The 16,426-nt window shown below is 42.3% G+C and overlaps 1 protein-coding gene across 1 annotated transcript in view; it reads left to right on the forward strand.

The window, feature by feature from the left end:
• The window catches only part of MATN2 (matrilin 2), a 199,473-nt gene that overhangs the window by 1,256 nt on the left and 181,791 nt on the right, over positions 1-16,426 (forward strand). The window contains exon 2 of the mRNA XM_029591768.1: positions 5,294-5,468. Within this exon, the coding sequence (XP_029447628.1) occupies positions 5,330-5,468 (139 nt within the window). The 5' untranslated portion in view covers positions 5,294-5,329. The remainder of the gene's footprint in view (positions 1-5,293; positions 5,469-16,426) is intronic.

Here is a 16,426-nt window from a genome sequence, read left to right on the forward strand (position 1 = left end):
GTGGATCTAGCCATAAATTGCAAAAAAAAATGAACTATTAATAATGGAACTAGCCCAAAACGGAAAACCAAAATTTTCCCTATTATACTTATAATCAGGCTTAAATTTGGAAAAAAAATATCAAACAAAATAATACATTAAAAAAATTAAACAAAATAAAAAATAAAACAGTATTATTAATCTTTGCATCCAACAAGAGTTTCTCAACTTACCCAAAATCAGTGGGTTGCCTCCCCCTCTTGAATTCCTGTATATTAAGACTAAGAACCTCTAATTCACAAAAGCTCTTACATAATTTATGTCACTTTTAACTTCAGATGACATCTGTGTCCTGGGGGCAGGACAGACCTTAAGGGGGTGTGGAGTCTGGGAAGATTAAGCCTCAGCGGCTCCTCCCCAATGAGATATTGAAGAGAGGGGTCTGGGGAGGGCCTTGAGCTGGGTGAGAGTGAGGCACTGTACCCTCTTTCCAGTGCACATATCTCTGCATTAGGAATGTGCAGGCCCAAAACTTTTGTTTTGTTTTGTTTTCATTTTTGGAGGATTTTAAATCAGAAAGTCTTTTTGTTTAGTGTTTATTTCATTTTGGTATCTTATCAAAATGAAATATACTTTTTAACCCCCCTCCCAAAAACTGACCATCCCCACAAAAAAAAAAGATAGAGAGCCCCGCAGGCGTACAGCCTAACCCAAGGCCTTCCCCATGGCATCCTCTGAGCCCTCCCCCCCTTCCCAAAATGATGCTGGAGCTGAGAACCACCCCGGCCCCCACTTACCTCTCCTGTGGGATCATCTACAAAGTAAAAGGGGCAAGAGGATGTCCACTGGCTCCTGCCCCATCCGCATAGTCTTCATATTGATGGCCAGCCCTGAGCCCTGTACCATAACTTCAAAATGGCGCAAGCCTTGGGTCTGGCCAGTGCTGTTTCCTTGCACGGCCATACAAACACATGCAGTAAGCCACATACTTCCCGAACTCTCGCACTGTTCTCACAGTAATAGTGCAGTACTTTAGGAACCTCATGGCTTAAACTCACTGAGATTTGAGTGGTGCAGATAGAAAACAGAATAGCTCTTACAGAGCCAACGCTGTCAGCAAGCCTCTGGAGAAGGTGGGAGGAGAGTGTGTATAGGGGGAAGAGTCAGGGAGCCACATCTAGGATTGATGAGGATCACCACTGACTCCCAGACCTTACAATTTTATTTAATTTAGATTTTTATATTCCGCTTTTCGGCACTTAAAAGTGTACATCAAAGCGGATTACATTCAGGTACTAGAAGTATTTCCCTATCCACACTGCCCTTCAGTCTTTCCTGCTTTTTTATACCCCTTCTTTCTTTTCTCCCTTATTCTTGTCCCTCTCTCTCCCATCCAGTATCACATTCCTCATCTCCCCACCAGTTTCTTCTCCTCTAGCCTTCCTTTTTCCTCCCCATTAGTTTCCTTTCCCCAGTGCTGCTGCAGCTGCCTCCATTCTGCCACGGGTACCTCCTGATTGTTTACTGTGAGCCAGAGTAGAGGAAGAGTGGCACCTTCAGCAGGCTGGAGAGAAAAGGAGCGCAGAGCCGCTAGGGAGACAGGAAGGCATTGTCCTGAAGTGGCACGAGAAGGAGGGATGACGACAAGGTATGAAGGAGTGGGCGCAGACGAAAGAGAGCAAGGTCCTTCCCAGAGGCAGGGAATGGAAGCTTTTGGCCTTGGGAAGCCTTGCATGGGTGCAGGTGAAGGGGATACCATAAAGTAGAAGTCAGCGGCCCCGAGGAGAGTTGGCTAGGCTAGGGTCAGGGGCAAAAGCCAGCGGTCCAGAGAAAGCCGGAAGAGTCAACAAGAGCAAAAATGACATGGAGCGCAGAAGCATCAGGAGGAGGGGTCCGGCAGGTAGTCTGCTGCAATTCCGTGACAGGGGGCACATTCCATTTAATCAGAGACTAAGCCACGCAGGCTTGAGCGTAGCATTATATCAAGACAGGCTACGCGTAAAATATTGACTGCTTCCTACTGATCACAGGTCAGATCAGTGCAGTGCTGTTATTTACTTCAGAGGGTTTTTTAGGGGTGACTTATCTGAATCACACGTTGTTGCTGGGAAGTTCAGAAGAGCAGACTTAAACAGAATTAAATGAAAAGGTCCATTGTCCAAGCAACAGCAGAGGAAACATAGCTAACAAGGAGGTGTCTGTTGTTATAAAGAAGCAAGAAGTCCCCCAGCTACAGCCCTGCTGGTGGGCCAGTGGAAAGTATGTAGACAGAGGTAGCTGAGGGGATTCCCCTTCCCCTGTAATGATAATAAATCTTGGCTCCAGTTAGTGCTGTGCAGCTGAAAGGCACAGTGCTGCAAATATCCCTTAGATAGCTTGACTCCTTCTGGTTTATTTTGTTATCTCCCCCATCCAGAATTCTACCCAGAGTTCTCTTAAAGGTGGGAAAAGGCTCCTTGGTGGGAGACACATCACAACAGTATAAATTAAAAATGCCAGAAGGGAAGTTTAGTTTATCCAGAGGGGAAACAAAACAATTAGAATCACAACTTTAAAGGTCCAGAGTACAACAGCCTCCCCACTGTGATCTCCTTTTGACGCTGTTGTGGCTATTCTAATCATTTCAAAGGGCTACAACATGTATTGAATTTTAAGACCTTCTCTAATATACTACTGAGATGAAAGCCACTTGAACGGTTGACTTTATTTTCAAGTACCACCTATTCCATAAAGTTTAATACAGATATTGTGGGGGTTTCTGAAGGTGCATGATTGCATGCTGAGTGGGCACCTACGGTGTTGGTCAAAACATTCAGCCCATATAGGTATGAAGGCCATCAATAACCATATTACTAGATTTAGAGGTCCATATTCAGCCACTGTCTGGCTGAGCTAATTAGCTGGATAAACATATCCAGCTAACTTAGAGCCCTATGTACTAAACATGTTTCCCATAGACACATAAAGGGAGAAAACCTTTAGTAAATAGGCTCCTAAGCCAGGATAGTCAGTGGCACGACTACACTGCTAAATATACCCGACTATCTAAAAGTTAGCCAGATAAGTTTATTTGTTTAACTTTAGGGCAGATCTCTGGCACGACCAGAACTGGCTGGATAAATTAACTGGCTAACTATGAATATTTGGAGTTAGCCAGACAAGTTATCCAGCTAAATCATTTCCTCCTAGTTATGCCCCTACCCTGCCCACCTAGTAGTTACCTGGCTAAGTGGTGACCGCTGATCCCGAGCAAGTAAGTATTTAACCACCTCCACTTAGCCAGGTAAGTCAAAACTTATCTGGTTAAGTGGTGTTGAATATGGACCTCTCTGTTTTTTATTTTTAATATAAAAAGGGATTTTGTACTCTGGAACTAAAGTGAATTTTGGACCTTTCTGTTGTTCTATACCAAATGTAACACACTCAAGAAAAACACAAAATACAAAAATATGTCATTTGGTTCCCAGTCTATTAGGGTAACCACTTGACTGCACCTCTCCCTACTGTCTTGAAGAAAACAACCTCCAACCTCAGGGCCCAGAAGAAGAACTTTTGCTTGCTTGTTATGTATGTCTGTATGTTTATATTAAATTATATCCATCCATTAAGAAGGAAAGCCAATTTTCTCAAGTTTCATCCAGTTATTTCCTGAGCTCATATTAGATGTTAATCTGTGAAAAAGTTCAGATATGGTTGTCTCAGTTATAATACGATTATCTCAGTTATGATATGAATGTCATCAGTTATGATTATCTCAGTTATGATATGGTTGTCTCATTTATGATATGAATATCATCAGTTATGATATGAATGTCATCAATTATAATATTATCTCAGTTATATGATTATCTCAGCTATGATATGATTATCTCAGTCACGATTGTCTCAGTTATGATATGATTATCTCAGTTATGATATGAATGTCATCAGTTATGATATCTCAGTTATATGATTATCTTAGCTATGATTATCTCAGTTATGATTGTCTCAGTTATAATATGATTATCTCAGTTATGATATGAATGTCATCAGTTATGATATGATTGTGTCAGTAATGATATGGTTGTCTCATTTATGATATGAGTATCATCAGTTATGATATTATCTCAGTTATATGATTATCTCAGTTATGATACGATTGTCTCAGTTATAATATGATTATCTCAGTTATGATATGAATGTCATCAGTTATGATACGATTTTGTCAGTTATGATTATCTTAGTTGTGATATGATTATCTCAGTTACAATTCTCAGTTATAATATGATGATCTCAGTTATGATATGAATGTCATCAGTTATGATATAAATGTCATCAGTTATGATTATCTCAGTTATGATATGGTTGTCTCATTTATGATATGAGTATCATCAGTTATGATATGATTGTGTCAGTTATGATTATCTTAGTTATGATATGGTTGTCTCATTTATGATATGAGTATCATCAGTTATGATATTATCTCAGTTATATGATTATCTCAGTTATGGTATGATTGATTGTCTTGGTAGGCTGCAGCAAGGCAATTCTACCCAAGTGGTTTAGAGGACCACTATCTTCTTAGCATTAGGAGGGGGTTTCAACATTTTGTGGGTAATTTCATAACTGCCTGCATAAATTAGAAGGCAAAACCCTGCTTACGTTACACAAGTTTTCATAGGGAAAGTATGCGCATAAATTGTGTTTTAGAAAATTATCTCACCAAAACTACTCACACACAATTGCACCTGCTATTATGTGTGCAGGAAGCTTTCAGGGAATTATACAGACGTGCTTTGGAAAATGCAAAAGCACGCATGCAGATGCAAACCCCTCCCAATGCCACCCCCCAGGAACACCTCTGTTCACCGCGGGTAAACGTATGCGCATACAGTCCATGCACACGTACGTTCACCCGCATATTGGGCGTGCAGTTTTAGAACGAGCCATTCCTGTGGGTAAAGCAGCATTTTACCCGTGGAAATGCCTTTGAAAGTTTACCCTCTTTGGGGGTCATTTTCAAAGGAGTTACGCATGTAAATGTGACATACTATCGTAGCAATTTTCAAAAGCTATTTACTCGAGTAAAGTGCACTTACTTGAGTAAATCCTATGGACAATTCAATGGCATATATTGTAGCAATTTTGAAAAGCCCACTTACTTGAGTAAAGTGTATTTACTCGAGCAAAAACCAGTTTTGCTCGAGTAAATGCTTTTGAAAATCTGGCCCTCTATGTGCATAACATAGGCATTCGGTAGCCCTCTGCTCACCCCATTATCTCCTTGTCATAGCAAAGGGTGTAAAATGTCTTGTAATGTAATTGCTCCCCACAGTACAGCTTGCGAGGAGGCCGCCAGCTCCCCTCAGACATGAAGCCACTGCTCCTCTGCACCCTTCTGCTGTCACTTGGACAAGCTCTGCTAGATACAGCAGACGCCAGGGAGAGGCGTCAGCGCTGGACCCTTCCCAAGCGAGGGAATGATGCTAGACTGCAAGCGACTTCGCTTGGTAAGTATTGCTTGTGCTCATATACAGCAGCGGCACAACTGCATGTTCTAAAATCAAAGCGGGATTTAGGTTCACGATTTATTCTGTAATCCAGATGGCAGGGGCTCCCCTTCTTAGCATTTGATGTGTGGAAATGAAGCCATTTGTGGCAACTATGGATGTGTTTGAAATATTACTGGTTTTGTTGGAAAGGCTTTGAAAGCCTCCGGCAAGTATTTTATCCTGGTGTTCTAACAACTCAGCTCTGCTGTGATATCTAGCAGTAAGTTGTTGGTAGACTGCTCATTTTCATTTAATGGCCAATGCTAATTAGTTACCTATTTAGTTGGGCTGTGGCATCTCAAATTTGGTTTCTCTAGTGTGATTTTAATTGGAATCTAAAGCCTGTGATGCGTAGTGCTAGCCTTTGGTTACTCAGTATTAAATAAAACTCAAAGAAAAACTCAGACTGTAATCACAGTAGAGAAGGTAACAAAAACTTGGCTGCGTAACCTAACTTTATTATCTGTTTTCAAGATTATACCCAGCACATCAGTGACCCACACATGAGGAAAGCGCTATTTGGTTTAATAGTCATGCCATTAATGGTCTACTTTATATCTCACTTCAACCTAAGCTCACTGGAACAGCAGTGTTTGTAGGTATTCTTTACCAAAGCAAAACAAAAGAATGTCTTATCGGCAGGAATTGTCTGTCCGTTTGTGACCTAGTATTAGTGGAGAAACAAATGGCTGGATTTACATTAAACTGGTGATCTGAGAGTTATTCAGAACTAATAGTCGAAAATGATACTTTGAAAGTATGATTTCCGACTCTGTTTAGTACAAGTCTCAATTTTCTCTAAATCCAGCCTCTCACCCCTTCCCGATTTCTGGAACAGGGGCAGGATACACAGTATATGTCATTGAGGACATCACCAGATAAATAAAATGGCTCGCTCTGTGTTATTTGAGTTATATACAGAGCGAGCTATTTTTAAAAGAGCCCGCATAGCTGCATAGTACACAGGCACTTTTACAGCACATATGGTTTGTTAATTTTCCAAGAGAATCTTCCTGGGTAGTTTCTTTTTGAAAATGAATGTAAAGTGTGGGTACTCCCATGTACTTTGCACCTGCTGCTATGTGTGTAGGCAGCCTGAGGGGGAAAAACAACACATGTACTTTTGAAAATGTCATGCACGTGCGCCGTTTTCTTCCCTCAACTTAAACATGCCCCCAGAAACACCTCCTCACAGAGAGAAGCCCCTGTGTACTGTTGTGATTAACATCTTGAGAGAATGCAGTGCTGTGAGCTCACAAAGCAGAAGGTGGAAATACCCCCCAAAAACTGCACACTCTGTTAAGGGAAACAGAGAGAAATGCTGCATACTATAAGATGGACTTGCTCAAGGTCAGAAGAGTGGGAATGACATTGAAATTCAAACTATGGAAATGGAAGCGTCTTAGATTTTGTAGCTTTGTGCTCTATCTACTGGGCTACATTGTCAGCCTTATTATAGCATAAATATATTTTATTTATGTATTTGAAAGCATTTATATTCTGCCAAATATATTAAAAATTGTTCTAGGCAGATTACATGGTATAAAACATATAACAATAAAGTACTCACTAGCTAGGTAAAAAACAATAGTAAAATCAAATGGGGCTCACACAGTTCTAACAGCTCATGTTTGAACTGAAAGGGCCTCCATAGATACAGAGCCCTGCGCTTCAAACAGGGGATGTTTCAGCCGCACAGACTGCAGGAGGTGCCTATGCCCAAGCTGTAGCTCAATTGGCATAGAGGCGTTGGGTCATTGAGGCAGAGGGAGACAAGGGATGGTGCAGGGGCAGAACTGGGCCTTGGGGCAGGGGGAAGAGCAGAGATTCCTAAATTGGTTGGAGGGGGGATAGTGCAGGGGCAGAAAAGGGATTTGGGAGGAGAGTAGGGGAAGAATGGGACTGAGGAAGAACAGGGGAGATCTCGAGAAGGAAGGCAGGCAGGGACTGGAGGGAGCAGGGGAAGACTGAGTAGTGGGAACTGGGGAACAGCATGGGAAGAATGAGATTTGAGGACTCGGGGAGAGCAGGGACTGGGATGGAGAGCAGGGACTTGGATAGTGAAGGTGGGGAAGAGCTGGAACTCTGACTTAGGGGGGAGGGGGGACAGACCAGGGACTTAGGGATGGAGAAAGCAGAGACTTGAGTAGGGACCATGGGTACTTGACAAAATAATGGGCAGGAGTTGTGGGGGGGGGGGGGGGTGAGTGAGGATGTGAGGTGGGGTAAGAGAAGGGGGCTGAAGTATGGAGAGACAGTGTATGGTAATGGTGAAAGAGGCTGAGTAGGGGGCTGAATAGGGAGTAAATTTGCTGTCTCCACAAACATATTTGTCCTTGCTTGTGCTGCTAGACAACGAGTTAACTCTGATCCAACTTCAAATAATCAGATGGACTCAATACTTAACTTCCAAAACACGTATTAGAACAATGATAAAACACTTACTATGATGGGAGGGAGTCAAGAGTAACTGCACAAATTCTGGAATTGTTACAGCTGTGATGAGTTTCTCTGATACTTTAGTTAAGTTTATATGAAGCAAACTGCAACTGTAATAGAAGCTGGAGTTTAAACTGCAAATGATAAGAAACAATGCCTTTTTTAGGAGTTTTTCAGGAGAAGAAAGAGAAGGAGTTGCTGGTTTGCTGAGATCCTTTTTCCAACTAAAACTCTTTCCAAGCAGTAAACTCTTCCAGGCTGCTTTGGGACAAATGAACCAATTGAAAAGCAAGAAAGACATTGAGAATGGATATGTAGAACAAGAAAGGTCAAATTAGGAAATTCAAAACAGTCAAACAGCAGCTCTAATAACCTATCAGAGCAAAGGTCTTATGCCCTGCAGAAAATCTAAACTAAACAATACCACAGCAGGACAATAAGAGAAACACATCAAATACCCTGTGAAGACAAAATAGTAAGAGACAGAAGTACAGGCTGGAGGAGAGAGAGGGAAGGAGTAACAGGGAAGGAGCTGGGGCTGGTGAGCTGAGGGGAGGCAGAGGAAGGTATATGAGGGCTCAAGGTGAAAAAGGATGGTGAAAATGGGGGACTAGGGGGTGGGTGAAAGACAGAGGATAAACAGGAGGCTGAGGAAGGTGTGAGAGAGATGGAAGGGCTGGAGAGGCAAGAGTGGGAGATGGAAGGCTGGTAAGTAGGTAAGAGGTAAAAAGAGGGAGGCTGTGGACATGAGGGTTAGCAAAGTGGAGAAGGGTGAAATTTAGCTTTGAGTGGATAGAAAGGTAGAGAACAGAGAAATGTAAAAAAAGATGAAGGAGAAAAATCAGTATCTGAGATAGATGTAGGGAAGGAAGGGAAGAAGAAGACGGAAAGAGGAAAAATGGAAAATGGAAAGACGACCTTAGAAAAGAACTTGGGAGAAGACCAAAAAGAGGGAGACCAAGACCAATGCAGTCACAAAAATAAAATGTCTCGACAACAAAGCTAGGGAATATTTTATTTTCAGTTTTTAGAGATTGGAATATGTCAACTTTGGAAATGTGCATTTCTTATATTTTTGTAGTTTACTCAGTACAGGAAGAATTGCATTTCAGTTTCTTTTTCTCTGGTATTGCACTGTGTACAGAGTTTGGCTTCTCAGGGTTTCCATTTCAGTTTTGTTTGTATGTTTATAATATGTAGTCTCTTATTTTATATTGTTCCTGCTGTTATGGTAGGTTTACAACAAAAATTGCGAGTGTCTATTTTACAGGCTTTTGTGTTACTTCATAAAGTTTCTGGAAGTAGAAGGTATTTGTATGGCTGTCATTGAGGTGACACTAAAAGTTTAATATTATTAGTTTGTATGGTGAATTGTAAAGGTCAACAGGTCTATTGTTAGGGAAATTTCTATGGATACAGAGAGTATTATAGAACTGGAGGTGCAGGGTTAATACTGAGATTCTACCTCTTCCTGTATAGACTCCAGGCTTCACTCTAATATCAATACAGAAGAATTGGTTGAATGATGCTATCAAATAATTTTAATGGCTGTTTTACTGGACGGTTGAAACTGACTGGAGTTTTTAAAATGTTCTAATTGCATTGAAGGAACTTGGGACTTTTTTGCATTGTATCTTTTACAGCCAATTGGAAAGCAGAGGGCTGTGCTGTGGGGGGGGGGGGGGTGACTTGCCACCTCCACACTTACCTTGCATCCCTGTCACCTGCCCTCCTCCTCCCCCAATACTTCCGCTTAGAGATGCCACTGCTATTAACAAGCAATCGCTGGGTCCGTTTTCTTCCATTGACAGAAAATTATCTGCTGTAAGGTAAATGGGAACTGAATAGACCACAAAGTCCAGCTTACCCTTTTTTTTTTTTTCATTATCTTTTCCCCTTTATAAGCATCCGTCTTCAATGCCACCCCTCCTGTCCGGATGGCACATTTGTAAGGCTGCAGGAGCCCTTGCTGACCAGATGGCTGGAGAGTTGCTTCTTTCAAGGTGCACCAGCAGCACCACACTTTGGTTGGCAGAAGCTGCCAGCATGGTAGCAGCAGTACCACTTTACTTCTCCTTCTTTGGGCCTGAGTACACTTCCTTCATGGCGTGCCTATGCGCAGATGACTCCAATGGATGGAGAAGCCATCCTCTGGATTTTCTTCCGCACATTGTGTGGCCAGAACCAGATTTACCACTTAGGCACAGGAGTGTAGGTAAGGGGATACTTCTCCAAGGGGCAGAAGTTTGGGAAGACCCTCCAAGGATGCATCATGGTGAAAGGGTACCCTAAGCACCTCGCAGCCTGAGTGGCAGCATACTGTCTGACTTGTCCCCTAAAAGGCACCAGGACAGGCAAGCACTGCAGCAATTCTATTTTATAGTGCTCTGAATGCCACCCACCTATGAGCCCCTGCATTTTTCAGGGGCATATCCAAGAGAACACTGTCACTCAGGCTTAGCATTGCTCAGGAGAGAGTGTTACCTGAATGGAGGAGATACCCCTTCCATTGTGATAACTTTAGGCACATGACTGTTCTGACTAATTAGAAATGCTGGTCTGTGTGCAGCATAGCAACTTAAGTGATAGGGCTAGCCTCATCCAGGCTGCATATTCTATGGCATATAATAGGTAAATGTAAATCGGTTATTGACTCTTTCAAAAAATACAAAGACTAGGGGACACTCCATGAAGTTAATAAGTAGCACATTCAAAACAAATTGGAAAAAATTCTTTTTCACTCAATGCACAATTAAGCTCTGGAATTCATTGCCGGAGGATGTGGTTAAAGAAGTTAGCTTAACTGGGTTTAAAAAAGGTTTGAACAAGTTCCTAGAGTAGACGTCCATAAACTGTTATAAACCAAGTAGACTTAGGGAATAGCCACTACTTATCATTGCAAGATAGCAGCATGGGATCTTTTTACTGTTTGGGATCCTGCCAGGTATTTGTGACCTGGATTGACCACTGTTGGAAACAGGATACTAGGCTTGATTGGCACTCGGTCTGACCCAAAATGGCAATTCTTATGTTCTTAAGTTCTTATTTTTATATTCAGCTATAATTAGAAATACAAAACAATTTCCCAAATATTTCTGTTTTGCATACAGAATACTATTATGAGACAGCATGCCATTTAAGACTTGTTTCTTACAGCAATGTTTCAGGGTGCCAAATCAAGCCAGCTGTCACCAGCAAATGATGAGACTTCTAAAAAAAAAAAAAAAAAACCAGCTAGAAGTGGAAACTTGAGAAATCAAATGTACGGAGTAATCATTCCATTCCTGACTGGGCACTTGTGATCATTCCTAATGTGGAAAATTCACTGAACAAGATATATGATCGGACTTTATGTACCTATTAATAGACCAGCCAAAATTTAATAGAGACCACTATTCTAATTAAAAGGACCTTCTAAAAAAAAGCATCTTAGAAAAAGCCGAAGGATAAAGGATCATGATATAAAGCTGGAAGGAGGGAGGCTCAGAGGAAATGTGAGAAAATACTCCTTTACTGAGAAAGTAGTGGGTTCCTGCAATTACCTACCAGCAAAGGTGGTAACAGCGGTAGTTCCTGCAAGGATAGAATTCAAGCACTCTTGGGGAAGGTAATAGAGGGTAGAGACAAAGAGGAAGGGAGGCAGGTGACTGGTGAATGAGAATAATCTGCAGCAACACAGGAGACATAGGGGAGTGGTTGGGCTTCAGACTCACTATCTGCTGACAGCTGCTCTGTTAATATGTATGTGTGTTGCGATCTAACAGGTCGATACTGTAAGACCACGGGAGAGTGGACGAACGCCCGCTCTCCCGGCGCGCGCACCGGCCCCTCGCCGGTGCGGGCGATTCAGTATTTAAATGAGGTGACGCGGGAAAAACGGGGAAAAGGAGGCGCGGCTGTCAGCGGGTTTGACAGCCGACGCTCAATTTTGCCAGCGTCGGTTCTCGAGCCCGCTGACAGCCACGGGCTCGGAAACCGGACGCCGGCAAAATTGAGCGTCCGGTTTTCGGCCCGACAGCCGCGGGCCGAATTCAAATTTTATTTTTTTTTTTTTTTTTACTTTTTTTACTTTTGGGGACCTCCGACTTAATATCGCCATGATATTAAGTCGGAGGGTGCACAGAAAAGCAGTTTTTACTGCTTTTCTGTGCACTTTCCTGGCGCCGGAAGAAATTAGCGCCGACCTTTGGGTCGGCGCTAATTTCTTAGAGTAAAATGTGCGGCTTGGCTGCACATTTTACTTACTGAATCGCGCGCGCATACCTAATAGGGCCATCAACATGCATTTGCATGTTGAGGGCGCTATTAGGTGCCGCGGGTGGGCCGCATGTTTTCCTCCCCTTACTGAATAAGGGGTAAGGGAAAACACGCGTCCAGAGCAGGCTGACAGTGCGCTCCGACGGAGCACACTTTACTGTATCGACCTGTATATGAGACATGCCCCTTTTCAATAGTCCCAATGAGGCCCACATATGTTAAAACTGTCCCACCCTTACCTAACAGTTTTTCATACAATCGGAGACAACATGGCTTTTACCAGAGACAGATCATGTCAAACAAATCTGATTAATTTCTTTGATTGTGTGACTAGAGAATTAAATCAAGACTGTGTGCTGGATGTAGTTTACTTGGGTTTCAGCAAATCATTTGATACTGTCCCACATAAGAGGCTTGTTAATCAACTGAGCAGCCTGAGAAAGAGCCCTAAAATGGTGGACTGGTTTAGAAACTGGATGCGTGGTAAATGGCATTCACTATGAAATGAGAAAAATATTAGTGGAGTGCCTCAGGGACCTGTGCTGGGGCTGGTTCTGTTTAATGTCTTTGCAAGTGATATTGTGGCAGGGTTAGAAAGAAAATCTTGCCTTTTGTGTGTATGATGTTAAGATCTGCAACAAAATGGACACCCCTGAGGAATAGATGAAAGGTTAAGGAGTGGTTGAATGCTTGACAATTAAAATTCAATGAAAAAAGTCAGAGTCATGCATTTGTGGTGCAGAAATCCAAGGGTAGCAGTGCATAATGGGGGTGAGAAGCTGATGTGCATTTATCATAAGAACATAAGAATTCCATACTGGGTCAAACTAGGGTCCATCGAACCCAGTATCCTATTTCTAACAGTGGCCAATCCAGGTCTATAGTGCTCGGTAAGATCCCAAACAGTAGATAGATCCCATAACTGCTAACACCAAAAGATAAATAGTAGTTTTCCCAAAGTATACCTGGTTAATAACAGTTTATGGACTTCTCCTCCAGCAGCTTGTCCAAACCTTTGCTAAACCCAGCTATGCTAACTGCCTTTACTCTAATCCCCAGCAATGAACTCCAGAGTTCAATTGTGCATTGAGTGAAAAATAATTTTCTCCTATTTGTTTTAAATGTGCTACTTACTAACTTCATGAGGTGTTCTCTAGTTTTTGTATTTTTTGAAAGAGTAAATAACCGATTCACATTTACCCCTTCTTTCCATTCATGATTTTATAAGCCTCTACCATATCCCCTTCAGCCTCCCTCATATCTTGTCTCCAAGCTGAACAGTCCTAACCTCTTTAGCCTTTCCTCTTAGGGGAACCATTCCATCTTTTTTTAATCATTTCGGTCACCCTTCTCTGTACCTTTTCCAGTTAAACTGTATCTTTTTGAGATAAGGTGACCAGGTGCAGTCTCACCATGCAGCGATACAGAGATATTATGACACTCCGTTTTTCTTCTTAAATATCTCTTCCGAGGACTTAGGCTACGTGAATAATATAATACCCAAGTACCAATATAATCATCTTGTATATTAGCAACTATTAGCAAAATGTCTTTTATTCAGTGTAACATTTGTGGTGCTTATGTCCCAAGGCCTACCATTTGGAAACTTAAGGATTGTCCAATTTCCTTTCAGCTGTCAGCAGTGAAAAAGCAGGTGACTTATTTGAAAGAGGAATTGTTCAAGTTTCAAAAAAACTTCCCTTTTCTTGCAACATCCAGAATATCTCCCCCCCCCCCCCATCTCTGAATTGAGGATTCAGAAACCCAGGAATAAATGGATTACAGTGGGCTCTGGCAAAGCAAGGCCTGTGACGAAGAGACACCCATTCTCCCCACCATTACTCTTACATAAAACCTTTTCTGCATTGAATATCTAAGAAGCTCCAGCAATAGAAAATAACGGCACGTCTGAAAGGGATGTAATCACCCAGTGTACCCAGAAACCCTTAAACATTATTGAATTTCATAAAAGGAAAGCTTCTTTTCCTCGGAGACTCTGCCATCAGATTAACAAGTTTGGGAAATCATTTTGATGGGGATGCAAGAGTTAAATGCCTTCCAGGATCCTCTGCCAGATAGTCAGTGCAATTACAGAAGAAAGTAGAGACTCCAATTTCATTGTTATCATGCATCTGGGGACCAATAACCTTGCTAGAAATGGTATCCTTGAAGCACAGAAGGATTTCCAAATCTAGGGAAGAAGATTAGACACATGGCAGAGACCACTGCCTATTCGGAAATGTTACCTTTTCAGGGCAAGGGGAAGGAAGGTCTCTGCCATGTAGATAACTTCAATTTGTGGCTCAAAAATGGTGTAAAGAAAGTGGTTTTGGATAGATTGGAGGCTGGGGCCGTGTACGAGGCAGTAAAAGGTTATATTGTAAGGTAAGGCTGGTCTACATTTGTCCATGGCAGGAAAGAGGATGCTAAGTGAGAAATTCAGAACATACATTATCAGTCATTTAAACTAGAGGGCGGGGGTAGCAGGAGGCGGTCAATGAAATTGGTAGGTCATTCCCAAGCAAAACAGGAAGTGGAAGGAGAAAATAACAGAATCAATCAGCTCAAAAAAGCAGAAAAAGTGACTAGGAAGGGCAGCAAGCTAAGGGAGAAAAGTTGGAAAGCTATGACCACATGATCTGAGCAGTAAAATCCCAGACCTGCAGGCCCTTGTGGTGGAGGCGGACTTGAACATCATTGCCAGGGGCAGATTGGCCTATCGGGTATCTCCTGGGCCGGCCTGGGCGGCGAATCCCCGGGCCGGTCTTCATCGGGAACCCGCCGCTGATCATTGCTGTTACAGAGACATGATTTACTGAGTCTCACGATTAGGATACGGCCATCCCAGGCTATAACTGAGTAATGAAGGACAGAGAGGACAGGAAAAGGGGAGGAGTAGCTCTTTATGTTCAAAACGATATCCAAGCAACTGAAATGCAAGGGATGTGGGGTAGGGAAGAAGCATCATGGGCCGTCCTAAAGAAAGAAGATGGTGCTTCCATTTACATGGGTGTGATATACCGGCCTCCAATTCAGAGAGAGGAGCTGGACAGAGATCTGGTTGAAGACAGCCATAAGGTGAAAAAGAAGGGAGAAGTGTTGGAGGCTACCTTCTGGGGAATCTACGAGAAGGAGAGAGATAGTGGATGCCTTTCAAGGAGCTCTGCTCATGATGGAAGGTGCGATACCCAACCTAGTGCTCCCAAATGGGGATAATGTCTCTAATGTCCGCATTAAAAGGCGCTATTACAAGGGAAACAAATCTATATGTTAGAAAAGTAAACAAAAGTAAGAGAAAAAAGAAACCGATCTGGTTCTCAAAGGAGGTGGCTGATAAAATAAAGGCAAAAAGACAGCATTGAACAAGTATAAAGCATCCCAAAGAAAGGGATTGAGGGAGACGAAGAAAGACATTAGACAAGCAAAAGGTCAAGTGGAAGAAAGGATTGCTAAAGAGGTACAGCAAGGTGACAAAACATTTTTCAGATGTATCAGGGGCAAATAGACCCCACTCTGGCTAATTTACTCTGGGCTCCACCCCCTTAAAGTGAACCCTGAGTAAGAGCAGGGAATGAGAGCTAGGTGGGTGAGTGGGAATAAAATAAAAGAGGGAGAGTATGAGTGGAGAACCGGGCTGGTGGTGAGAGCATAGATTGCCACTGACACAATTGTAGACTACAAGAGTGTAGGAGTAGCCTAGTGGTTAGAGCAGCAGGCTATAACCCAAGAAACCAGTGTTCAACTCCCACTGTCAATGCTGGGCAAGGTACAAACCTATGGGCTGATACAGTAAAAATCACAGTGCATGTAATCCACTTTGAAGTACTGAAAAAAGTGTGAAAAGCAGAATATAAAAAATTTAAATAAATAAAGGCATTCCATACCCAATAGAGCCCCTATATTGGGCTCATGGGGAGACTTATGGCCAAGAGCAGGTCCCCTGACTTCCTAGAGTATCCATGAAGGGGAATCATAGGATTCCTGTACAGAGGGGAAAGAAGGTATCCCTTTTTAAGGGTTTTTCTTTGTTAAGTCTGTTATACTCATCAGCTCAGTTCAAGTAAAAAAACAAAAATACCACTCAGATGCCAAAATTATTGTTCAGAAATAAGAATTCTTTACTGGTATTGACGGCAGGGAAAAACAAACTCCAGAAGGAGTGATACACTAATGGCTAATGCACCAGACAGGAAAACAAATTCCAAAAGCACACAAATAAA

Source organism: Rhinatrema bivittatum, chromosome 2 (genome assembly GCF_901001135.1).
Source record: "Rhinatrema bivittatum chromosome 2, aRhiBiv1.1, whole genome shotgun sequence".
In the NCBI taxonomy this organism is placed as follows: domain Eukaryota; kingdom Metazoa; phylum Chordata; class Amphibia; order Gymnophiona; family Rhinatrematidae; genus Rhinatrema; species Rhinatrema bivittatum.